This window comes from Zonotrichia leucophrys, chromosome 1 (genome assembly GCF_028769735.1).
Source record: "Zonotrichia leucophrys gambelii isolate GWCS_2022_RI chromosome 1, RI_Zleu_2.0, whole genome shotgun sequence".
Classification (NCBI taxonomy): Eukaryota; Metazoa; Chordata; class Aves; order Passeriformes; family Passerellidae; genus Zonotrichia; species Zonotrichia leucophrys.
Window position 1 is genome coordinate 27,114,787 of NC_088169.1, and position 26,701 is coordinate 27,141,487.

Here is a 26,701-nt window from a genome sequence, read left to right on the forward strand (position 1 = left end):
TCACATCCAGCTTTTGATCTTTCTTCCCGACCAAGATTTTTTAGCTGGTTTAATGCGAGCTATTACTTCTTCATTCAAACTTCATTTTGCATTGTAATTAAAAGACATGCCGTAAAGCCATGAGAGAAGGATTTTCTGCAGTAGGAATGAGGTAAGCACATTGAGAGTGATGCTGGAGAGCCAGCAGCAAACTCCATTTCCCAAGTGAGAGTGAGCTGTCAAAGAGGAACAACCGGTCTGGAAAGGGAGATCTAGGTAAATCTGTGAAGGAAAGCGGAGAAAAAAGACCTGAGGGCATCAGGTATCTGCCATTGGAAGGAGCCAGCAGCAAATGGTGAAGGACTTGGTGTTTGGTGCTGGATGAATAAGAAGAGGCAGCCAAAGCTGTACACTGTGCACTTCAGGGTGTCTTGGATCTGGAGCCCTGCCAGTGCTTCTGTGACTGTTGCTAGGGAAGCACCAGCAGCCTTTTTCCAAGGGAAGAAGATTAAAATAGCTGTGTATTTTTACTCAGAAAATTCATTCCGGATACACCCTCCTCTCATTCTGTCTGCTGTTTTTTTGTGTTGGTATTGTGTTGGAAAATAGAAAGTTGTTGAATTGTTGCCTGTGTTAGGAGCAGCTCCTGCTCCAGCCCCCTCTGCACTGTACTGATACTTTGTTGTCTTGTGTGCTCAACAGGTACCTCTGTCCCAAATTGCCTTCAGTGCTGCACCTCCTCCCCAGATCCTGTACAATCCTGCCCAGCAGATCCTGACCTACGCTGGGTTCTGTCCTTCTGCAGCAGCAATTTCTACTTATCCCTCCTACCCACTGCCTCTTCAGGTACAGTACAAACACACACCCCTCTCACACACCACAAAAGCATTAGCTGCTACTCAGTGCAAACTCTGCAGAGGAGCTCTTAGCTGCATCCCAGCTCCTAGGTTTGTCTGTGGGATTACTTAGTCTGTGCCTAGTTTTCTGGTCTGTTCTCAGACCTCGGGATTTCTCTGGTTGTCCTTTGGACTCTCACCTGCTGGTGAGGTAAGAGTTGCCAAGAGTAGACAGAGAAGGGGATAGAAACACATAAAATTAAGCTGAAAATATTCATGTAAGTAGTCATGAGGATCCATTGTGACTGTTCAGTCTTGTGTCCACTGAGAAATAGAAATACATTGCATTTTCCCCAAATTCTTATCTGCGCTCCAAAATAAACACTATTATTTCCCTAGATTTCTACTTTTTCAAATAAGTTTGTTCATTTATCTTCCTTCACTTTCTTAACATTCAGAGGCTGACACCAGGAGCTGTTCCCAAGTCAGGAGAGGTTAGTAAGAAACACTGGGATCCACTGGAATGGTTAGTAAGAAACAATAGGAAAACTTAACTCTATTCCTGGGGAAAAGTAAAAGCAAGCCACCTTCCTGTATGTATGAACTCATTATGTTGCAGTTTGGAGAGAAGTAATTTCTGCATCAGTATATGAATTTTAAGAAATCAAAATAAACTTTTTCAGAGGTACAAATCATGAGTGATGGAAGCTGGAATGATTAGGAGTAGCCAGAAGCTTAACTGTCATCTGCTTCCATTGCTTGAGAGCTGTGGGCTGAATCCATGGGGCTGGAGGTCTTCATGTTCCATCTCAGTGCTTCAAGCTGCTGGATTCAGACCTTCACAAGTCCTGCTCAGATGGTTGTAGCCCTTAATCCCAGTCTGGGTCTGGGATTCATCTGACTGAACACAGGGGCTGTTGGCATGTAGGGATCTGAACTGCCTGATAATGAGATCAAGTAGCCACCTGTCCCCTGCTGCTACTCTGAGAGGGTCCAGGTTTATTGTACCTGGGTCACATCTGTAGGGACATCTGGGATATCCCATGGCATCCCAAAAGGGCTGCACACTTAGATGTGGGAAACTGAATTTTTAGCTGTCCACAGATTAGAAGTCCCTGACTGAGCTAGTCTACCCTTCAGAGTCACCAGTGGATTATCTCAGGTTAAAGATATATGACATTCATTCCTGTCCTTTGCTGAATCCAGTATCTCACTGAATAAATGCTGGCCAGAGAGGCAAAGTCTATAAAAGAAATCAGCCATATGGCAAAAAGAAATGGTGATAGCAGAAATGCATTTTGAAAGGATGTTACCAGCATTTCTTTTGTTTACTGTGACATGTGCCAACAAAATAATACAGCCCTTGCTGGTACAGTTCAGCCACAACTAGTCTTGGTAACAGGCCAGCCAGCTGGGCAGGTAATGGTCCTGATTAGCTGGGCAAGGACTGCTGGTGATGACAGCACTTATGGGTTGTGCCACTTATTCCTGCTAGAGAGAACTCACTGCAGAAACAATTCCAGGCAAACAGATGGAAGCAGTGGTTGCAGATTGAGAGGGGAGGGAAGCAACAACTCTGAAATAAATAAAGCCCCAAGCCAACCCAAAACCACAACACCTAAGTTTGGAGGTGATGTATCTAGCAGGTCTGTCAGTGTACCTGCACTGCCTCAGAGAGTTAAAGGGCATGAACAAGCCTTCCTGTTGAGATCTCCCCATTCTCACTCACTAAGTCACTGTGTGGTACAAATGCAGGACAACATTCTCCTTGCCAGGAGGGTTTGACCCAGCAGTCACATGGAGCCCCATGGAGGAAGCAAACACCTGGGCATGGGGTCTGCCAGCCTGGACAGCTCTGAGATGCCACTGTTCAAGGGCAGCCCTGGCCCGGCCTTCTAGATTGTGGATATTAATTTTTTTTAGCAGCGGGGAACATCACTTGCCCAGATTTTTCGTTTCCCAATCATGAAAAAGATCCATGATTACTTTATCTCATTTTTAAATTCCAGGCACTTTAAGTTCCCTTTAAAGTCTGAACTTGAGGGGAACTGAGCCCAAGTCTTCAGCTGAAGCCCACAGACTGACACGTGCTGTCATATGAGAGGACGAGTAAAATCGTCATCCTCCTGAAATCAGTGACAAAACTTGGTTTAAAGCAGTAGTAGGATTTTATCCAGAATATTACTCCCTACAAGCATTCTTTTGTGTTAATGAACCCTGTTTGCTTCTGAAGATAGGCTACTTCCCAAGCTCTATTTATTTAATGTGCCTTTTTCAGGCAAAGCCCCATCATAGCTGACTGCCAAAGAGGGAAACACGTGTCCATCTGTAAAATTTTCTCTTAAGAGGAATCTGCATTTGGCAAATAATTATGCAAGTATTATGACTGAGATTAATTACATCTGAGGTAATTTAAATTTCACAATGAGGCCTGGAAAGGAGCAGCTACACATAACCTAATCAGTCAGTCAGGTGCTGTGCCTCACCCAGGAAGCCAAGCATCTTTTCCTGCAGAAATTCCTGTTCTGCTCTATTGCCTAGCTGTCTGCACAATGTCTATTAAAAATGACTTGGGTTACAGATGGAATCTCTTGTTTCACTAGGCACCATCATTGCTACACTTAAGCAGGTGCTTTAGAACTAAAGTTAACGTTGTGCTGCAATGCATGTGAAATTTAATCATGGGGCTTATTATGTAACACATGGCAAACAACACAAAGCTGCAATGGGGTTGTAATCCTTTACTGAAGAAGTTATTTTTCCTTGTCTGATACAGCCTGCCAGCAATTTTCCAGGAACATCATCTACTGACATTTCTTTATCAGAAGAAACTCAGCCTCCATCTCAGTCCAGCTCCAGCTATGGTCTTCCCCCAAATGCTCCAGCCCTCTATACACCAACTTACTGCTTGCCTGGGGAAAAGCCTCCACCATATGCACCATAGAACAAAGAATTTATCTTAGTAGCTGGTAGGCTTTTCATTTGTTTTAAAGAAACCTCTGGAAACTGTGCTGTGCAGGCAGTAGACTTCAGCCCAGCACAGAGTTACTGCCACTCTGCTTTTAGCCACCTCTCCCGGTGAGCAGGGCAGAGCCCTGGAGCTGTGAGGGCAGGCACGCCACCACTCAGTGTGCCTGCAGGCAGATGTAGTAGAACTTTCTGGCTACTGTAAGCATGAGATGCTTCCCTCCCAGTCCACTGCAGAATAGATTTTCTTCAAGAGGAAAAATGAAGAAAATACTCCAGATATGTGTTCTGCTTTCATGAACCAATATTGAGGGATTTTAGACTGTGTTGTCTGAGTGGGTAGCTGGGAGCTCCCAGAGTCAATAATTTTGGTTAGCAAGAGTTTGTTTGCTTGTAGTGTTTAATAACTCTTCTGGTGAAAGTGTTGTACTAATAAAGCGTGGCAATTATTTTACAATAAAGTTCACTGTGTATATTTATACTATCCTAAGGCTGTGTATATTTGGAAGGAAAGGAAAACAAAAGAAGAGAGGAAGAAGTACTCTACCAAATAGTTTCTCTTTTCACGTTTCAGATAAAAAGAGAAACGGTCTATTTGGACTGTTTTAGCTGAACTTTTTGCCAGTCTAGTATTCATAATAAAATGTCATGTTAATGCACTAAAAATACCATTTCCAGACATGTATTTTAGGCTACACTTTGGTGTTCAAATTAATTCCTTTCTAGTCAAAAGAGCACCACAAGCAAAACCATTTTAGGTTAAATGCCTCTTATTTATTTTTAAGTTAATCCAAGACCTAATGCAGGTATTTCACAATGACTGAAACAGAGTGAATGAAAGGCTGAAAGGAATGAAGGGGCCCAATTCCTTTTTTAATGTATTTATTTTCTCCAAAGGCTAAGCAACAATACCTCTGGCAGTGCCACTGACAGGAAAAAAGCCATATCCCTGTTGTCTGCACCCTGCCTCCTCACATTAGCTGGTATTCCTTTTGGCACACACTCGCCTTATTCTGGGACAGGGGTACTTACAAACAGCACAAAAACCCATTTAATGCTGCATCCTTTCACTGCATTTTGCTCCTGCAGGAAGGGTGTTGGTGCTGCTTGCTCCATAGATCTTACAGTCTAGACAGCAATGAAGCTCTAGAAATTTCCTGAAATGCTAAAGAGTAAGACAGGGAATGGAAGGTATTTCTCATTAACATTTTAGGCAGCTGCTCTGTATTATGAGGATATTGAAAAAAACTAAATAAACAAAACCAGCTTACTTGACAGTTTCTTTTGAAAGAAAGGGACACCATCAGACCTGCTTAAAATGGAAAAATTAGTGATCATCCTTTTGCATAGTACTTTGCAACTTGCAAAAAATATCTGTTAATTCATGTGTTTTACCTCAATGTATGAAAAGCAGATTCAGTACTGATACACATAAGAAGAGAGATTAATTTACATGGACCATAAAAGCCACCTTTTGTTCAATTAAGGTTTTTCTGAGATGCAAAGTTTTAGGCCAGTGATGAGGTGCCTTACTCATCTTGTTGACAAGGTGAGTTATTTGAACATGGCTGAGAAAAACAGAAGTCAGAAGAGAGATCATTTGTTTTGTTTTAAACATTAATTTAATGCATCCCAAGTGCTTAGTTCTTGTGCAAGTGCATGCTGTGAAAAGCACAGTCACTCTGATTATGAAGTAAGTGAAGCTACACATTTACTTCTTTTTACTTGCTGTGAATACTACCAGGGGAACCACCTGGGTCCATTTTAAGGACTCAAAGTCCAGAACAGACTTGATCCCTTCGGGTTGAACACCTAGACTAACTGAACAAGGATGAAATCAATATTTCTCTTGGGTTGAAGCAAGTGATTGAGAAGGAATGAAGGAATGCTTTTTGCAGCTACCTCTTCCTCCTAACCTTTCTCCAGTAGGGTACTGCACTAGGGTATTAAAACAATTCATCTTTACACTCTGCCCCACCTTGTCCCCCACCTCTTCTATCATTCTCCAGACTGAGAAATTCGGAGTTGCTCTTCTAAACTACATTTTGAGTCAGGGTGCATTGTGGTCTATGCAAGACATCTACACATATATGCACACATATGCAAAGACTGGGAGCAATTTCTGCTCTGAATTAGAGAATAAATGCTCTTGTACACGTGACATTTAGTATGGAACTGCAGAGTACCATAACATACCACAGGATTCATGTTTCCAGGACCTAAAATAATTCTGGCCACATAAATAGTGTCACTTATATTAACACAAAAGTCAGACATGTTTGTGATTCATTTATGCCACACGGTAGTTTTTTTGGAACTACCACAGAGATTTTACCAAAATACCAGACATGAAACTATTTTGCTAGATTGTTTCATTTGAAAAGAGCAAAGTAAAGCAGGGCTTGTTTCATCTTCTTGGTTTAAAAATAGATGTCTTCCGAATCTGTAATTTTTTTTAGTGGAGTTACTCCAAGTCTAAATGATGGGAGATTTTTATGGTGGAATCCCAGCTGGCAGCCCAGCCCTAGGCAGCCACTCATTCATTCTCCCTTGCTGGGACGGGGGAGAGAATCAGAGGTGTGAAAGTGAGAAAACTCATGGGCTGAGATAGAGACAGTTTAATAGGTAAAGCAAAAGCCACACACACCAGCAAAGCAGAGCTGGCATTCATCCACCACTTCCCGTGAGCAGGCAGGGGTTCAGACATCTTCAGGAAAGCTGGGAAATGTCGTGTGGAACAGGGACTTGGGAAGACAAAGACCATCACTCTAAGTGTCCCTCCCCTTCCCCTTTTGTCCCCCAGCTGTATGTGCTGATCATGAGGCCACATGGTGTGGGATATCCATCTGGCCACTTGGGATCAGCTGTCCCAGCTGTGTCCCCTCCCAACTCCTTGTGCATCCCCAGCCCCCTCACTGGTGGGTGAGAAACAGAAAAGGTCTTGGCACTGCAAGCCCAGCTCAGCAATAGCTAAAACATCCCAGAGTTATCAACACTGTTTCCAGCACAAAGCCAAACTACAGCCCCATACTGGATCACAAATTGATCCAGAGTCATCAGGGGTAACTAAAGCACTTTCAGAAACAAGGTGGTTTCCCTTGCTCAACTAAAAAAAAGGCAAAAACATAGAACTACTCCTGGGTTTTCCTATCCATGCACGGTCTTTCAGTAAGTTATTACTGTCTAGTGGGAAATTTCTTTTCAAACTTGTGTCTGGTTAGAGCTGACAGTAGATCCTTCTCCAAGTATAAATGAGTAGATTGGTTCAAAGTGATAAAGTTCTGTTCTTTTCTGCCCTACTGCATCACTGCTGATTGTTTTTTACTTGTGATAAGAAGCTATGATGCCATGTCTAATGGCTAATAGAGTACCTTTCTCTTCTCTGCTAAATAAAGCAGGGATCCTTGCTGGAAAATATGCTTGGAATAGTCTTCCCCTTCTTTCCCCTTTTTCTCTGGGACAGTTTTATCTTCACAGTTTGGTCGCAGATGTTGCCGCACATGAGGATTATTAGACAGATGTGTTATCTCCTTATCTGCTTAGGGAAAACATAACATGACTGACCAAGGATAATTTATAAAAGACCTTGTAGAATTAGACTTTTTTCATGCTAATCCTCTGAAGGATTAACATGAAGGTGTAACCTTAGGTGTTACACTTCTGAAGGTGTAACCTTAGCCACCCAATACTTGGATTTTTGTACTGCAGCATATACCAAAATTACTCAGTTTATTCATTTGATGCAAGACAAGGACCAAATAAAACAAGATTTAAGTGACTCAAGAGAGACTAGGCAAAGCCCATCCCAACTTCAGAAGGATAGCTGAAAAGCTGAACACACTTTATGGCTCTAAAACCTTTCCTGCATAAATCCCCATGGATATTCTCACCTCATGCAGTTCAGCCTGGCTAGCTCTCACAGCTCAAGCCTCTCTGCTCCCACTAGGCTCACAGTTGAATGAGCCAACCAAAAATGCAGCAGCAAAAATATGTCATCACCAGATAATATTTGCCAATTCTCAACACCTCATCATTTACTCCAGCAGCCATTGACACAAAAGCTGTATGGCTTTCAACTTCTTGAGTCTTTCCTTCTAAATGTTTCCTGCTGACCCAACTTCATTTTCCATTTTCTGTTGACCAAGAGTTTTTCTAAAGGTCACAACTGAGTCTTTTTTCTGTGGTACCAGAAAGAGAAGCTCCAGCAATAAGAATAGCAGCCACCATTTGCTCTGCAGCTGAGAAGATATGAAACACTGATGGAAGCATATAAACCCCAACCCTCAACCTCCAAAAAATAAAAAAGCAACCCTTCCCCTCTCCCCCACCCTCTCCCAGTGTAACCTCCAGACACCAGAATACAGAATAATCTCAGTACAGGTAAATTAAAAACTTGTATGTAAATATTTTATTCTCTCATATTTTGCAAATCAGAAAGCAGTGTTTGGTAATAAAAAATAATACAGAATTATTATTTTTCTTCCAGTCCATACTCATATATTACCAAGTTTCCCACATTGCAGATGAAACTGTCTCTTACAGCCTAAAGATAGTATTCACTTTCAGTACATTCTGTACTTTTGACTTATTTAATATTAGTCTTCTGAACTATTTACAAATATATTACAACCTTTAAACCTCAAAGCAAAGAGCATTTCAATAATCAATCTGACATAGGGATCAGTAGCTTCTACATAACTTCAGTGTTTAGGAGAAACTATACACGCAGTGCGGTAGATCTGAATAATTTATATCTTTTAAAAAAAGAAAAGCACTGAAAGTTTCTGAGTATAAAACTTTCGCATTGCAGTGGTACCTACTGACCCTCCTGGACTGGAGGACAGGAATGTGAGGTGATGTCACTGTGCTTGTAGAGAGCCTCATCCAAGTCCAGTGCTGTGTTGTTCAGCTTGAGGGTCATGCAGCCATGGTAGGAGGCGGTGACCGGAGTGGAGGTGACAGGAACGTCTGTGGGAAAGGGGAGATAAATGTCTCTGACAGCTGCCTTTAAATAAACACCTGCCCTGCCTAGGCTCAGATGGATATTGCTTCAATGGGTTCATGCTCACCTCTTTCCATGCTGGTGTTTCTACCTCCCCTGCCCCCTTGCCAGAAGGCAAGAGCCCAATCCCAGACGTGAGGAAAACACCATCTGTTCTGGTGCACCAAAGCCCTTCTCCCAGGCTGAACCCTTCCTCAGCTGCTCTGTGCCTCTGCAAGGCCTCCTGGATGAAACCTTGTGCAGCACAGCCTCACTGCAGTGGCACAATGTGCTCACACAGCCCCATGCTTTCCACCCCTCCATCTCCGAACCCTCTGCTTTGTTATTGGTGGAGATGTTAGACCTCCCTCTAATGCTCTTCCTCTTCAAAATAGCCTCCAAAATATTACGGGGGGAATTTTATGACAGGAAAGCACTTCCCATATGCTGCCTCTGCCACTTGCTGGACTCATCTTTAACATGGTTTTGCTGTGTATGAGCACAGGAAGTTTGCTGGCCTTCATGAGCAAGGTGCTGGAATTCATCAGTTGAATTGGTCAGACTAATGAAGCTAATTTTTACTGTGGAGATCCACTGTTCTTTTAATCAGTTTACCAGAGACAGAAAACAGATGGCAAGGAAGAAGACACTAAGTACAATCCAATAGACTAGAGGAAATTAGTCAGTCTTACTACTAACTTCTGTAATATCATATACACACTGACTGTAAACAAACAAAAACCCAACACAGTAACATAACAACAAGAAAATCTACATGAGCTCTGTCCTCTACCTTTCCCCAAAAATCTTTAGTTTATTTACAACCCAAAGCTGACCCAATCAAACTGGTTGTGCAATGGAAAATAATGAACTCAATATTTAACTTCACAGTGATTCAGGTGGCTAAATAAATCACTTATCTTTACATTGAAGCAAGAACAACTTGAACAGTAGGTTGTCCTGTTGACCAAGATTATATGAAATTTAAAGTGTTCTGCCTGGAGATATGCAGGGCTGATGTGCTCAGACACAGCTCAGACAGAATCTGGGACTGAGTGGGAGAGAGAACATTAGTGGGAGATCTGTAAGCCACAAAGAAATACTATAAACCTCTTCAGCTTCCAGGGGGAGAGCTACCATTGCTCAGTAGTTGTTTTATTTAGTGATGTTATCTATTTCCCATTCCCCTCCATTTGCCAAAGTTTATCTGCAAAGTCTGCTGAAGGAATGCAGCATCTCTGTTGTAATACCTCACAGGAATGTAAACTAAATTTTGAGTCAGAAGAGTTGAAGTTGTGACCTAACAACTTGAAGACTCATCTAAGGAGTCAAGCAGATTGCTGTCACATGTGCCACAGAGCTGACTGAAACACAGTGTGGGCTTTTAGATAGATTCGTAAGAGATTAAAAAGAATTTTTTTTCATTTTATTGTAAAAATACAATAATTTATACAATGAAATACAATTTCATTGTATTGTAAACTATGTGAAATATTTAATTTTCTGTTTTGACTAGAAATGGATCTGTCCAAAATGTGGTCATGTAAAGATTTGAAAGCCTAGTTTAAAGGTTTGTTCACCTAGTGGAATGCATAGTTTCGGAAAAATCACCTATGCATTACATAAATTACATAATTTAGGATTTACCAGAACTGAAAAGCCTACAGAAAATGCAATTAATGTCTACATGTTCTCTCTTATCTGTTGAAACTCTAAGTAGTATTTCTTCCACATCTGCAACATTAGCTGTGCTTAGGATCAGACTTAATACATATTTGGATCCAGAATTATTTCTTTCTTTGTGGCAAATGGAATAAAGAGGTGAAGTTTGACCACTATACTGTTTTTTCCACAGGGTATGGAAGCATGGAAAAACCAAAAACTACGTAATGTTTTCAAAATCTGAATGAGCCAAACTGACTTAGATCTGACCATTTGGTATTGTTACTTAACCCAGAGTGATTAATCCAACTGAAGTGCTGAAATGTTTATTTATTTGGCAAATGACAGTGTTTCTCAAGCAAGTGCCGGGTTCCTCTCAATGGCAAAAGCAGAGTGCTGGCAGAAATTCCTGTTGCTAAGCATGACAGATCAAAGGGGGGATAGCAGCTAAACCTACAGCAGCCAGCTGGGCCTGAGCTGCCACAGCCATGGCAATGAAAACCAGGGCTGCACCCAGCACAGGTAGTCTAAACCACAGAGAACCTGCACAGTGACAGAATGGGATGATTTCTGAGCTGTGGAAATCTCCACTGTGCACCTGAGAGCAGCTTAAAAGAAAGCAGGCAACCTCTCTTGCCTGTGCAATGGCCAGCTTAGATAATTTAATCTGAGAGTAGAAAATGCCACGTTTGGGATTTCAGCCTTGTTCCTGCCACTGTGTGGATGTCCCAGAGTATGTGGCCTCCACCTTTCAGATGTGACTGGGAGCCATTTGCATCATCAGCAAAAATCCTCAGCAAAAAACTCTTGTTCATGGTGGGGACAGCCACACCATGTGTACTGTGTGGCACCTCAGCCACCCTGTTCCAGCCTGACTGCTTCAGCACCTCACAAGAAGCCAACATTTGTACCTCTCCCTTGCTTGGGCAAGTAAGGGCAAGATTTTGCTTAGCTGCTGGCATCATGTGCATCAGAGACATAAGTGTTCCTTTAATAGCATTCCTCAGCAGAAGGGACTGATAAACCTGTTCAGGCAGAACAAGAAACAAACTCCCAAACTTGGCCAAAATTCACGATTCAGATGAAAGTTTGATCTTACAGGTTCAGAAGAGAGGAGCAGACTGACCTCCCAGAAGAAACCTTGTTGTGCTGAAAAGCCAGAGACACTATAAAAGGTGTTAACCCCTTGTTGTGCCCTACCCGCCCCTGGCTGGGAGGCAGTCAGTTAACTGTGCCACGCTGTGATCGCTTCAAAGAGCATCAGCCAGGGACAATCCCCACACTGCGCTTCCCAAGTTTCAGGCAAAATCCCCTGAGGCTCTAGTCCTCCCCTCAAGGAGGGCTCCCATGGATTCATTACATTAATGAAGCACTGCAAGAATCTGTAGCCCAACTCCTATGGATTTTACCAGGTTTAAGGTAATAACCCAGTTTACAGCAATCCTTCAGATTAAATAATTCTTATTGTTGAACAAGCAAAACCTCCTCTTAATATTTTTGCCTCCAGCTGCCCTCATAAGGACACAATCATTCAAGCAAAGTGCAACCCCAGATCCATTATGTTCCTGCATTGCAGACAAGGCCTGCTCAAGCAGAAAGAGAAGGACTCTCACAGCTTGAACAGAAACAGTTTTCCTGACTCCCAGCTCAGCAAAGCGAGTTGGAAGTCTGTGGTCCATGGTACAAAACTGGAGGCTCACCTGGCAATCCTCCCACGTATGTCTTCGTTGACTGCAAAGAGCTCTCCAGGATGGACAGACTGTCCTCCAACTCAGAGATGCTTAGTTCACTCTCTCCTGCTAGCCCATCTACCCTCAGGGATAAGTGATCTTTCTTGAGGAGGACATCCACAGAGTGTTCCTTTTTATCACAGAGATTTATTGCCAGCCTGGACACAACTGTGTTCTCCAAAGCCACGATGACAAACTGAACAGCAGCAGAAAGAAAGAAAAACAGTCAAGGAGCAGAAAAATACCTAGCTACACTTACCCAGTACCAAGATGAGCCCAAAGTGTCCTTTATTACAAATATATTGCAGAGCCTTCAGAGAATTAGGCTTATTACTATTGCTGATTGTGTTCTGAGCTCATTTGCACAGATGAAAAACCAGTGAACCAGTGGGACTAATTCTTGAAACTGTTTTCTCAGAGAGAGTTCTTAGTGGGTCTTGCAGAAGTCATTATATTGCACTGGGGACAAACCAACTGGAGCTGCTGTACTATAAATGAAAATTGGCTCATGGGATTTAGTGAAATCCTTCCTGGCTTACCCTTATGGAATGCCAGAATTTAGCCCTTTGTTATGAATGCAATTCAACACTCCACCATGACTGGCTTTTCCCAGCACCTTTCCCACACCTAAAGCCTGTCTCTTGGCTACTTTGGGACAGCTACTGATAAGCAAAAATAGAAATCCATAGTTTATGGCACTAAACAGTTTCTGTGCCAGAAAATAAAATATGCCTGCATTCAAAAGAGCAGTTCTTTTACCTAGGCCACATTTGCAAAGAGCTCCCTATTAGCATCTGACACACACCTGTAAGAGGCAGAACTTCAGGCAAGCACTGTTGTTTCAGACTGTGCTCTGAACAGGTGGGACAAATAATGAAACAGGCATCAAACTTGACAGCTGGTTTTGAAATGGACTTCCAGTTACCAGGAAACAGCAAGGAAACGTCTCTACAAAAATACTTGTTTGTACCTGTTGCTTCAGTTTCTTTGTGGAGTGATAGTCAATCAGAGACAGCGATAAAGGGACAGATGCTTCTTCTGTAACTAGGGCAAACAGCACACCAGTATCTGTTGCTGGTTGAATTACAGCATTTACTTCAATTTCCCAATTTGTCTTGGTTTCATTTCCAGAAGAAGGTTGCACTGCAGAAAAAGGAATTCATTGGACAATGTGTCAAGTGGGTAAGCTGTTCAATTTCTCCCTGGAGAAGAGCATAGGCAGATGAGCATCTGGAGGGACTGCCACATCTTTTTTTATTTTACAAAAAATCATTCCAAAGCACCTGAACATAAAATTGGACAAGAAAATGGCATCAGTTTCCTCTTGATACCTTACGAATTCTGCTGGTTTTAGAATGTCAAAGGATAACATAAAGCTTTTTATCACAAAGAGTTAGTCAAATTCCCATGGCTGCCAATCTGACACATTCAAAGAACTGCTGCAAGATAGGTCAATTGAAAACCAGTTTTTGAACCAGTCTGTCCAAAGATCACTGAGAAATCTGAGTTGAAATTTGACATGCAGGAAACATTTCTATGAAAGCCTGTATTAAACTCAAAAATTGTATAAGCATACTACACTCACCACCTACTCAAACTCTTCCTGATCACCAATCTCTCAGAAGTGTGGCATGTTTTATTTCACCTCTTGCACCCTGAATTAAATTTTCTGGTATCTACTTACTGCCTCAGTGCCCTAATAATTGAAAAGGTAATGAAGGCTGCAAAGAAAGATATCAATGTGCTCCTGTAACCTCCCTTCACAGGACTATTAGCTTTGCTACTTCACCACATCTTGAAATACAATAATCCATTCTTTATAGAGCTTACCACTGCAAAGGAAAAAAAAAAAAAAAAAGAGAATGATTGTTTGAAAAAAAATGCAGGTACTGAGGCCTTATCTGCACTTCACCTGCATTTTAGATGCTGCCTTGTCTTTACTTTGGAACTTTTAAATCCACATGCTAAGTAATATGACAGACACCTGGTACTCCCTAATTTACCATGGCACAGCAGAAAAATCCACATAACACTGAACAGATGGCTCCTGCAGAGCAGGACTTACACACCATACTAAAATAAATGGTCAGCATTTGTGTGGGTTCAGAAATATTGACAGCTGATTACACAGATAAGCAAACACAATAATCTAGAACAATAAAAGGTGACTTTCTGAGTGCTACATTAGTATGGACAAGTTTGATTTGAAACCTGTTATTACTGTATGCCAATTTCATTGGCTTCTATCAGAGATATGCTTACTGCATTTGTCCCAAGTGAAAGTAACGACAGCCCATGATTAGAAGTGAATCCAAGACAATAGACAATTTCAATTTTTCTGTCTGTCATCATCTCAAGATACAGAAGTATGGCTTTCAGGTCTCCCTGTTGGGCAGGAAACAATGGTAAGGACTGGAAGCACCTAAGCTGCTGACAGAGAGGTGCAAAGCCTCTAAGGCTGAGGATGAGCTGGAGCCAGTCTGGCTGTGAAATGTGTTACTGGAGCTACACAGAAAGAACCTAATCCCTGCTGGCCATATTTGCACTGGCTTGAACTATCACTTACAAGCCTTCCTTTGACAAGAACCACAAATTTAATCTTTTCTGCATCAATCTACAGTGAGTCTGGCACACACCTAAGTTTTAACACTGTTCATTAACCACGTATGGTTAATGGCAGGACAACAGGTCAGAAACAAAAAATCCCAGCCTACTTACTGTGAGTAAGATTGAACACAGCAAAACCTCGGCCAGGATAGAAGGAGCCTCGTCCTGCTACAGCAAAGCACTGCATCTTTTCATTCATCTTTATGGTCTCCTGGATGGAGGTGTCCTCCCCATTCAGCCAGTTCCATGCTCGCATGCAACCATCCAGCCGAGGGTTGATCTGGGAAGATAAAGCAGCATTTTATGCCTCAAATGATTGCTCAGTGACGAGGAATTGTGTGCAAAGGAATACTCAGTTATATTATCATACTCAACAGTAGAAATAATTTTGATGTGTTATGCAAACCAAGAGGCAGCAACCCCAATCCTGTGACCCCAAGCAAGTGAATGGTCAGTATTTCCCCAGGAAACTCCCCTGAGCTCAGCTTGTCTCCACAGGTCAGAAGGGCATTAGCTAGTGCAGGTGCTGGTTTGGTTGCATTGGTTCTGTAAGCTCCTCTATGTGTTGCCCATCATTAATACAACTTATTTCTAAAGCTCTGTAGCCAGAGCTCCATAATTCAGCACTGCAAATGCTGGAGGCTAACTTAAGGCTGGAAATCCCAATCCTTTTTGTCATTGCAAACAGCCTGCATGACACACAAGACAGACATTGGAGCTGATCATGGTATAAGTTTTTGGGTTCTGGCTCAAGGAGGGGTGCCTGCACCACAAGACTGGCATACCACTCTGTACAAACATCATTCCTTCCAGCTTCTAGTTAGGCTATCCTGTACCTAATGTATTAAATGTCTTAAATGTAATTTTAATATATAATACATAATAAAATAATACATTTAATAATACATTAAATTGAATGTATTATCCTGTACCTAACGTCAGCATTAAAATGGGAGTCAGTTTGTAAAGAGAAGGCTCCTTGCAAAGTCTTTAAATCAACACCACTGCCCCCAATTAAGTGAAGGAGAGAGAGAATTAAGTGCCTGAGCCAGGATAAAAACCTGAGGAGTTTCTGGCCCTCAATCCTAGATTCTGACTACACCCTGGGCTTACTGTTTCTGACAAGCAGTGGCCCTGAATGACTTCTTGTGAGGCACAGGAGCTGTGAGGCTCAGCTGCTGCACTCCCAGTCACAGAGCCTCAAGCTTGTCACCCAATTTAGGAATAAAGAGATGCAAATTTGGATTTCAAGGTGCCAACTCTGCTGGTGGTGGGCATTCAAACCAGCCTGAGCAGCAGCTATTCCAGAAACACAGCAATCATCCAGTCTTACCCAAGGACTGCCTTAACATTTATTCATATGCTGTATCTACTTCAATTAGGAGGAAATAAAGAAAAATAAGCTTTTGTTTTTCCTTGGCTCTCACAATAGTGACACAGCAAACAAATGCAGCAAATTGTATTTGTTACACGTGAAGAACAAACTTTGGTCACAATACAAAGAGTGCCCCTGATGTTGGTTCCAGACTTTGTGGGCACAGTGTCACCCTCACACAGCAGCGTGCCCACTGACCCCTCCCCAGGCCACTCCTGCTCTCCAAGCCAGCATGACCACTGAGGATTTTGTCATGTGCTCCAATTTTGCTGTGCCCTAACTCTGCAGGTGGGATACATCTCACCCAAACTTACCAATCAAAACATCTGGGGACTCAATTTTGCTACTGGCTTATGGGCAGAAAGCTGCATCCAGAAGTTGATAATTCCACCTGTTTCAGGGCAGGTTGAACTGCTCTCAGGAAGGACCTACATTACCCCAAGAGAAGATGAACTCAAGCCCTTCAGGCATGCAAAGGAACACAAGTTATCATGCCACACTTACTGGTAGAATAAGGTCCTTTGTTTTGAAAGGAATGCCTCCTACTGTCAAATTCAGCTGGTACACTCCCTTGTACAGTGTAAACAGGTTTCCTGAGACAGCGATTTTCATAACTGCATCCCTGTTCACCTTTATAATCAAATTTCTTTCAAGTTCCTCAACAGAGATCTGAAAAAGTAAAATTCCAAATTGAGTTATTAAGTACGAATAGAACTTAGTATCTGCAGTTGCAGGTACAGGACAGACCACAGTAAAATCCCCAAGATAAAGGCTTGAATATTTTCAGTCCCCAAGCCTCTTTGTTCACCTTTTAAGTTACATTCCACCTTGAAATGTAAATCTACTCTAGAAAGTAGTCTGTGATTAACCTTATTGGTGAAGACAGTCCACCTACTTCAAAACAGCTACAGAAAAATGTGAGTGAATTAAATACATGACTTTTGTAGGTTGCTTTATGCAAAATGTAAATGCAATAATGAGTTATTAATGAGAAACTTCCTATTGCAGCTGCCTGTGAAAGGAAAAGCTGGAAGGACAAACAAGATGTCTTTTGTTGGATCAGTGTAAGATAATGTAGAAGCCTCCCAGACCCAGTCTTTTAATATCAACCTCCTCAAAAAGCACAACACAGAGTGGAAATTTTGAGAGGGTAATAAAAATGTGTAATAGGCAATAACTTTTCTCTCAAAAAAGCAACTGCAAGTTTTCCTTCCATGTCTCTGAAAAGCTACTTCTAGGAGGATTCTATTACCACTGAAAATTCAAAAAGATTTCATCATTTTGATTATGATCAGGCTGCACAGAGAAGCACTATAAAGCTTCTGTGGAGGGAGGGAAGGTGAAGCCCAAAGCTGATGCACCAGACTGACCAGCAGCCAAGATTCTGCTGCCTGGGACATGGGTCCTGCTACCAGTGGAGTGCTCTGTGGCTGTGGCAGAAGACAATCTCAATCCTTCTGTAAAGAAGAAAGGAACACACCTCCACTATTTCATAATCTTCTTCCCACTCTATGACCGATACTCCACCTACTCACTCTTCATCTGTACAGCTCTGTTCCCTGGGACACCCAGAAGCAGCTTCTATCAGTGAGCTGCTGCACAAACCAGTTATCTGTTTCAGAGGATGTTTAGACATGTCCTGCCCTCTCCCTGCTAGCAGGCCAGGTCCTGAGCATCTTTCCCTCTGTATTCTGATTAGCAGTCCCAAATTGCTCTTATCAGCCATTCTGAGCTCTTGCTCTGTGGCTGTAACATAAAGGAGAACATAAAGGGGTTGAGCAGGTTTGTACCTGGGCACTCCCTTTGGATTGCAGTCTTCAGGAATCAAGATTAAGTGAATTTGATAGTAGAAAAGATTATTCACAGACTTTCCTCCTCTCATGAACCTTTTTCTTCTCTTGTGAATTCCAGGACAATCTGGTTTATATTGCTACAGCACTGTTTCCACCTGCTGTGTTGCTCTATGCCACATCCTACAGAACATGAATTTATTTGTCTGCAGCTTGCTTGTTTAAAGCAGCACCTACATCTCCAGACTGCATTTCATGGAGACACACCAGCCAGTCTCAAACAGGCTCTTTCTGAGTATTGGGTGGCTGTGAAGCCCATTCAGTGTGTGGGAACATAAGCCCACAGGCTGTGCAGCCAAAAACTCACACACCTCTGCCCAGTGTGATGGTCACCACTGCCCTGATGCTCCAGGCTGTGGAGTGCCACAGGGAGCTGGCACAGAGCATCTCCCTGCTCCTGGCACAGCCACTGGGCAGACACAGAGCCAGTGGGAATTGGGAATAGCCAGCTGCAGCAGTGCCCATGCTCTGAAGAAACACTGCTACTTACAGGGCCACCAGAATTCAGGGCCTTTTAAAATTTTATTAGATTGCATAGCAAGTAATAACATATAAATAAATAAAAAAAAATCTGAGTTCTTAGCTGCATCTGATCTTTAATACAAGCAAACCAAAATCAGTGAAAACTTCCATAGGAGAAGAGGTTAATCCCTGTGGGAATTCTCAACAGATTCCAGTTTAGGAAATTACATTCTGCCTACTTTACAATGCCCTCTGGCTGTTTAAGCTCCTGCTTCTTATAGTCAAATCTTAATTGCTGGTGCCCTACCATCACATATAAACCAAAAGAGGAAGCCTTTCAGTAGTTAGCATCCTGCTCCAATTCCCTACTCCTATGGCAAGCTGCTATTGCTGCTGCCACCATGGCTTAGAGACATTCAGGAAGACAGTTCTCACAGCTAAGGGTTCCCATATGCTTTAGCAAGGGCAGGCAGCTTTGTGTGTTGGACTCATGCCCTGGACAGCTCATGGCACACAGCCAGCCTGCCCACTGTTTGCTGAAAAGCAAGTGGACAGCACTGAAAAGGGACAGACCTACAGTCAGCTGCAGGGTTACAACTAAATACCAAACTTGTGATTGCTTAATCTTCAGTCCTGACATTTAACAGTGCAGGTAAGTTATTATTTTTGCTAACCAGACTGTGCCCTCAGAGCAGGACCAAACTGAACACTGAAAATAAGACAAAATGATGACTGTTTTTGGAAATGCAAAACAAACTGAAGGCGAGTGCATTCTCTATCATAATTTCATACGTGCTACTTCATCCAGCTGCATTACACACAAATAACCACATTGAAAGTCTTTCCTCAGGTTTGCTTGTTTGTGTTTTCAATGCTGGTTCAATGCTCATTGCAAAATATTTTAGGAAGGATTAACACCAGAGAAAATACCTAGGTAGAAATATTGGCCTGAAGTTTTGAAAATGCCATTGTATTTCAGTGAAAGTATGCAACTTTTGCTCAAGAGATGAGAACACAGCTGGTGCTTTTTCATATCTTTTGCTTTTAAATAGTTGTTGTTTGTTCATCTGCTGCAAGTTAAGTAGTAAAATTTCTTTTCTCAAAACCCATATGAAGTTCTCTCAGTATCCAAAGTCCTCTGGTAAAGATCTAGCCAAAACTAAGGGCTTGATTCTGTGCATACTAAAGTGCAGACTAAAGCTCACAACTGCACTTAAGCCTGTGACATCTGAAGGTTGTTGTGGGTGTGTTTCAGAGAAAGTGAGGCTGCAAAGTACACACACAAGTCCATGCTCAAAATGAAATGTATGGCTACATGTTTTATAATAGGAGACAGTAAAAAGAAATCTTTAAACAGGATTTCCTAAATCAAAAACCATGCCAGAGAGAGAGAAATGGAGAAATGTGAGAGGGGATAAAATGTAGGAACATATTTACAGTTGTATCACTCAGCCATATAGATTAAATGGCATTTAGAGGTGTGTGACACTAGATGTCAAGCAGAAGAGAGCCAAGGGTAAAAGCAAGAGATAAGAAAATACAGCAGAGAAAGGAGAAATCAACAGCCCCCCAGCAAACCAGGCAAGGTCCCAGGTCTCAAAGGTGTAAAATGGGCAATCAAAAGACTAAAGGCTCCTTCCTCCTGCTGTTGTTCATCCGTGGGTAAATGCTTCTGCTTTGGGGCACTATCAGCACTGTTTCACTCTGGGAGACAGTGACCAGAATTATGGCCACTGACCTGCTCCAGGTCCATTCCTGTGGCAGCCCTGCACGATGCTCCCTCCTGCACTCGTGCCATACTATCTGTGCCTCTGGCACTGCTCAGCCCACACACAGGGCAGCACCCCTGGCTGCAGGGACACCTCTGCCTCCCCCCATCAGCATGGCTCCTGCGTGGCCTTGAGGAAGGATTTCTGGGGGGATTTACATAACCCATCAGAAAATGTGCAGGGTGTGTTGCTGCAGCCACTCGGCCAGGCAATTCCTTGGTTAGGATGGTACCTGGGGATAAGAGCCCTGACACTGATAGCTGGCAGGAGACATTTAATTCTTGCCTAAACATGACACTTTCATCCCACTGCCTTCTCTCCCTGAAAAAAGAAAACACATTTCAGCTGTGTCCCCCTCAAACTAATATGGGCCAGTTTGTAATTATCTTTTAATGAGGGCAGGCACTTGGCAAGTACGTTAGCTCCTCTATTAAATGAGTTAGCTTGACAACTGCTGATTTTTGTGACTCCCAAGTCACTCCAGTGGCATCCACTCTGCTTTTCACATCTTTTGTCACCATCCTCTCTTTACAGGCAATTACAATTGTCATATTTCAAATTAGCAGAACAACTCACCATAAAATTCGGTAAGAACTGGCTTGAAGCCATTCCTATATGTAAAGATACAGCATGTCACACATTTTATCTACAGCTTCACTGAAACTCTACAGTTCTCTATTTGGAATCTAAAATTGTTTCATTGTCATTAAAGGAACTGAACCCAACATCACCTCATCTGCTGGAAGCATTACCAAATGTTAGTGGTTCATAGTGAATGTATTCAAGGCCTTCTTAATTTATTAATTAGAAACAATTTTTTCCCACTTTGCTTATTTCTTTAATGTATAATTTGGAGCTTTTATATACTAAAAAATGTAAACCAGAAAATGATTCAGTTACCAGTATCTGCATTTGTCTCATACGTGAGTTAGCTGAGAACTTCCCACCCACTCCCCAAGAGGCACATCAATTTAAAAGTTAAAAGAACTAATTAACTAAGAAAAAATGAAAGGAGAGGAAAAGCAGAAGTGAGAAAGCATGTATAAACTGCTCATGTAGTCTAGATCACACTGCAGCACATTTTTCATGATACTGGCACAAATGGCAACAACCATAATGCTGCCAAAATCACCAGCTGATGTTCTGTGAGAGTGCCAAGAAGAATATGAACCCTTACAATCCATACAATCTCATGAGATTTCTGGGATTATGGTATCAATAAAGAGATGCTTTAGGGGTTACAGTGGTATTGCTGGGTTGACAGTTGGCCTTCATGGTTTTAGAGGTCTCTTCCAACCTTTTTTGGAATTCCCTGATGCTATAGTAGACCCCAATATCTTTACAAGGGAAACAGTCTATTTTCTATATAAATAGGCCTGAAGACTTTATAAAAAGTATACTGTAGCATAAGAGATTTGTCAAGGCCTCAGAAAATCTGAGGCCTGTAACTAAACAAATGAAGGAATAAACAAAAGTAATAAACACACCTCCCCACACCAAATACACTTGGAAACTTTCTTAAAAGAAGAGTAAGAGGGAAGGATCTCTTTATCTGACCTCCAGCCCTCAGCCAGAGGGCATCTTCTTGAACTGATGGGAAGTCATCTTAGCACTACTACATCTCAAAGGCACTGTTTGTGCAAGTGGTTGCTCTGGTTGTGCAAATTAGAGATGCAGTGTATATTACAATGGATATAAAGTATACTTCAATTTCTTAGGAAAAATATTTTCACCTAGCCATGTGCAACATAGATGCATGCCTTTAATGGACAGACAGGTTGGAGAAGCTTTTTCCCAGGAATGCACAGAGTCTGTCTGCACTTGATGAGTGCCCCCAGAGAGGCCAGGAAGGGGTGGGGCCCCGGCAGGCGAGGGCTCACCGTTTGCCACATGCCGTGGTTGATGAGCGGCCCGGTGCTGGTGACGCGGCCCACGCCGCTGTACTTGAGCTGCAGCTCCAGCCGTCCCTTGCGCAGAGCCAGCACAATCCACGTGCTGTCTTGATGGCCTCCAGCAAAGAAAAGGATACCTTCAGGATCAAAGGTTCTAAAGTCGAACTCAGCCACAAGTCTGACCGCACAGGTGCCAAGAAATAAATTAGTTATGCAGAGTTCAAAAACCACAGAGTATTTTCCATACAGATAGCATCAATTCTAGCAGCTCTAAAGCTCTGTTAAAATACACTAGCTTTTAATGCACTCCTGAAAGCCTTAAGATGTGAGTACAGCTTTTAAAACATCATCAAGAATAAAGAGTACAATAATATTTCAGTAATTATCCTAACAGCTCTGTGGTCAAGGCTGCCTTTCTCAATTACTGGTTTAGGTAATGTTTAGCCTAACAGGACTTCATAATCCAAGCAAATAATGATGAATGTAGGGTCAATTATTGTTGTAACAACTCCCTTGCATGCATCAAAGCCAGTTAGAGCATTTCACTGCCATTCTAAATTGTCCTCACCTCGTCAGTTGTTTCCTTTTGAAGCGCAGCCTGATAACAGGAGTGCCGCTGAACATCCTCCCCAGGTGCAAGGATTTAATACTCCTTCCAACAGCAAAAGGCACACATGGTATGATGTTCTATAATCAAAACACATTTCTGAGTGCTTATTATCCTCACAGAGCAGAAAGAGAATCGGAGAGTGCTGTGAAGTAAAGGTCTGTCTGCAGTTACAGCAATGAACGCTGACATACCTCACATGTATTCATGTCCTGGGAAAGCTTCACTCCCCCTCTGCCATCACAATGACAGGTGTAACTCCCTGGTGAGTTGACACAGGTCTGTTCACAGAGCTGTTCTTTGCATTCATCTATATCTACACAAGATCAGCGAAGAAGAGAGATAAAACAAACTGAGTTTGTTTAAACATTTAAACATGACAGAACTGAGGGAATGGCCTGAAGTTGTGTTAGGGGAGGTTTAGGTTGGATATTGGAAAAAGGTTTTCCACCTAGAGGAGGATTGGGCACTGGAACAGGCTCCCCAGAGAAGTGGTCATAGCACCAAGCCTGACAGAGCTCAAGAAGCATTTGGACAATGGTCTTGGGCACATGGTGTGACTGTTGGTGATGGTGCTGTGCAGGGCTGAGAGTAAAGACTCTATCCTTGGATCCTTGTGGGTCCCTTCCAACTCAGCTTATTCTGTGAAATCTATTTTCACAGACAGATTCCAGCTGCCCAAAGATACATAGCAAGTCAGTGGGAAGGCTGGAAGCAGAACTCAACTACTTGTCTGCTGGAGCAGAGCCCTGGGCTTTAACTCCTAGACAACACTTCCTCCCTTCAGGCCCCTTCTGCTATGCCTGTAGTGACTGGCTTCTGCTCCTTGCAGTCAGGGAGTGCATATAAAACCTGAGTTTCTCATTCACTCTTTTCTTTTTTTCTTCAGCTATTTTTTATCTTTTTCACAAACAAATGCAGGAAAGCAAACTGTGACAGCTCACAGGGATCTCTTCAGGCAGAGTTTAACACTTAACACCCAACAGGACGGGTTGGAGTGTGATTTGAATTAACTTAGACAAAAGGCAGGGAACAGTGCTGGTTTTGGAATACTTCCAAAACTTACTCTGTTGAGAAAGCTTGCAGCAATGTAGTCAGCAGAACTCTGCATGGTTCCAGTACATATTAAATTCCTAGTTCAGAGTAATACCACAAGACAGGTTTTGAAAAAAGAGCTACTGCTTTGTAACTTTTCTTGTCCTATGAAGAGACAGCAACATGCACAGATGCTTCTCAGCTTTCACCAGATCTTGCACTTGTTGAAATTTCAAGCAATCTCAGTACTTTGGCTCGTACAGCTCAATTCCAGTCATCAAAGGTGACTGCAAACTCACTGAACTCAAAGGTGACTGCAAACTGCAAACTCACTCCTAACTAGGGAAAGGGAGAACTCCAGTGTGTAAGCAAGATTAAAAAACAAATAAAAAAAGCTTTTACTAAAACTGAATTTCTGGGGTTCTACAGATTTAAGTTATATCATAAATGCTAACACATTTCTTGTGCTTACCCTGACAAGTTTTTCTCACATCATCGTACTTGTAGCCTGCATCGCAAAGACATTCATATGAGCTTATTAAATTTTTACAGTGAGCTTCTCCACAGATGTCTGCTGATGCTGTGCATTCATCTATGTCTGCAAAACAAGCAATTAAACAACACAACTTCAGAGGAGTATAATCACTTCACTCTTCACATAGAGTGAGCTTAGGGCAAGGAGATCCCTGCATTACTTTGAAAACTGAAAAAAACCAGTATCTTTAAGAATCTACTTTTAGGGTTAGCTAGCTATAAGAAGTGACTTCAGGCTTCAAAAATCAGTTGGTCTTTTTTACCTTAAGCCATTAACCACTGTTGGAAAAAGCAACGTAAAGTAAACCAGGAGAAAAACTGTAAAACAACACAACTACCACAAAACCAAAAAGACCCACTCTCTCCAATCAGGGGACTGAAACTGCAGGTTTAAAAAAGCAACAGGCAGAAACTTGGGAGTGGCAGCATGAATCTTATCCAAAATGCTGAAGGAACACTCAGCCTATGGCACTTCAGACATTTCTGCTCTGTGTCCTCAGACAAGCAAACAATACATTTTCATATATTTACAAAGCTAGGATCTGAATCTGCTGGTGGCAAGGGAGAACTGAAGCAGCCCAATTTGTCCCAGAGAACAAGCCATGCCAGAGAGACGTGGGGTTTTGCCATAAGGGCAGGCAATGAACTGGAACTGGAAGTCCATGAAAAAACCTGATTGTTTTCCTCACATGTTAACTAATACCCTGCAAAATCCCAGTGTTGACAAAACATTTGCAGTGTACTAAGAGTTTAATATTTACTTTTGCTTTCTAGTATGTGTTAAAACTACAATTACTCATGACTCTTGTTGATTTTCCCACATATGAGCGAACTGGCTGAGTACCCAGTGTAGCTTAGCCTACAAATCAAGGCAAGAGGGAACTTTTGTGTGTATGCCCACAATGACAGGAACAAACATTTAAGAAGTCAAAATGCAATGATAAATCTGAGCTATCAATAACCACACCTGACAGTAATCTCAGCAGCTGGAAGGTCACACCTTGAAGCTACAGAATGCTTATATATCGGTGCTCACAGTGCTCTAGGAGACAGTACTAGGGTATGGAACAAATGTACACACACAGCAAAACAAATACATATGTGAGCCCCTTGCCAGCCACCTGTCCATGCTGGCTGGCACCAGAGGGCAATTCAAAAGTGAAGTTGGCTCTTCTAAGTTGGTTAGGAATGGATACCATGTAATCTATCACTTTTTAGAGTGTAAGTGAAATAGAAACAAAATCTTGCTGTTTTTCTTTTTGCTGGTAGCATTAATAAATTGTTCAGATCATGTATGCAAATTGTTTAGAAATATGTCATCACATCCATCTCTAAGGGATATATGCCTCTTTTTTCATAAGATGCGGCTGTAACCTTAACAGCCACCTGTTGTTGAGTTACTGAGTTTGTCTCAGCATGCAGTCTCTTAACACTTTTAAAATCTCAGTTGCTTAAGTTTTGGTTATGTAAATTCATTCAGCAGTTTCAATCAGAAACTTCAGGTCCTCATTTTCTGTTCTCAGCTGGTATGTAAAATAGCTGCCAAAATTCACCAGGGCCTTTCTACACCTATTAATATTGAGTTGCAGTGAATTTAGCCATCTATATCTATCTGAATTCATTAGCTGCTGCACACATACAAATCTAAAATAATAAAATAAGGAACACACAAAAGAAAAACAAATGGCTCACATACTACAACACTGTGAGACTGGAAAGAATCATAACAACACATCTGGCCAGCACTTCCTCCTCGCAAGGTCAGGATATGAGGGCTGATCAACTAAACCAATTTAGCACAATCCAAGCCACAAATCCTCCGTGAATCACGCCTCTGTTATGCTCTTAAGAGTATCATGGTCCAACTGCTGACAAGCCCAGGCATGTAGGCTGGCTGGAGCACCCAGCACAACCCCAGTGGAGTAAAGCTAAGAGGAGCTACCAGCAAGATTCTGCTGGGCTAGGGAGCAGAGCAGGACTGCTCAGGGCAGCCCAGCTCTCCAAAATACAGACACAAGTCATGAAGCAACCCCCTGAAGCAAACTGAGAGTCCCAGCAAAGCTTACCTTCACATATTTTGCCATCTTTAAGAGCATAACCACTGTAGCACGAGCACCGGTAGCTGCCTAGCTTGTTGAGGCAGAGCTGGTTACAGCCGCCGTTCTGCGTTCTGCATTCATCAATATCTACATCAAAAGAAAGTGCCACAGTCAGCTGCTCACATCTGTAAATAATCTACAGGGTCACAGTGCAAGAGGCGTTGGGAAGGAGAAAGATCAAACAAGAAACAGTATTACAGATGCAGTAAGTGATAACGAAAAGCACAAAGATTTCTTTCAAACACTTCATGTGTATAAGCTCAAGTTTGTTTAACTTACAAAAAAAAAAGGGAGAGAGAAGGATCTGTAACTGAAT

General features: G+C 42.2%; 2 protein-coding genes across 3 annotated transcripts in view; one reads left to right on the forward strand and one right to left on the reverse strand.

The window, feature by feature from the left end:
* TMEM255B (transmembrane protein 255B) overlaps positions 1-4,262 on the forward strand; it is a 68,229-nt gene extending 63,967 nt beyond the window's left edge. Inside the window, exons 8-9 of one of the 2 annotated variants that reach the window (XM_064711997.1) lie at positions 682-825; positions 3,592-4,262. In XM_064711997.1, coding sequence (XP_064568067.1) covers positions 682-825; positions 3,592-3,759 — 312 coding nt within the window. In that variant the 3' untranslated portion in view covers positions 3,760-4,262. The remainder of the gene's footprint in view (positions 1-681; positions 826-3,591) is intronic. The other variant, XM_064712082.1, reaches the window with a different exon arrangement.
* A 3,905-nt stretch (positions 4,263-8,167) lies between these two features.
* Positions 8,168-26,701, reverse strand: part of GAS6 (growth arrest specific 6) — a 39,958-nt gene continuing 21,424 nt past the window's right edge. The window contains exons 6-15 of the mRNA XM_064709756.1: positions 26,353-26,472; positions 24,225-24,350; positions 22,912-23,033; positions 22,679-22,797; positions 22,099-22,288; positions 16,642-16,806; positions 14,874-15,042; positions 13,126-13,298; positions 12,126-12,351; positions 8,168-8,750 (exon numbers count right to left, since the gene is read on the reverse strand). Of these exons, the coding sequence (XP_064565826.1) occupies positions 8,599-8,750; positions 12,126-12,351; positions 13,126-13,298; positions 14,874-15,042; positions 16,642-16,806; positions 22,099-22,288; positions 22,679-22,797; positions 22,912-23,033; positions 24,225-24,350; positions 26,353-26,472 (1,562 nt within the window). The 3' untranslated portion in view covers positions 8,168-8,598. The remainder of the gene's footprint in view (positions 8,751-12,125; positions 12,352-13,125; positions 13,299-14,873; positions 15,043-16,641; positions 16,807-22,098; positions 22,289-22,678; positions 22,798-22,911; positions 23,034-24,224; positions 24,351-26,352; positions 26,473-26,701) is intronic.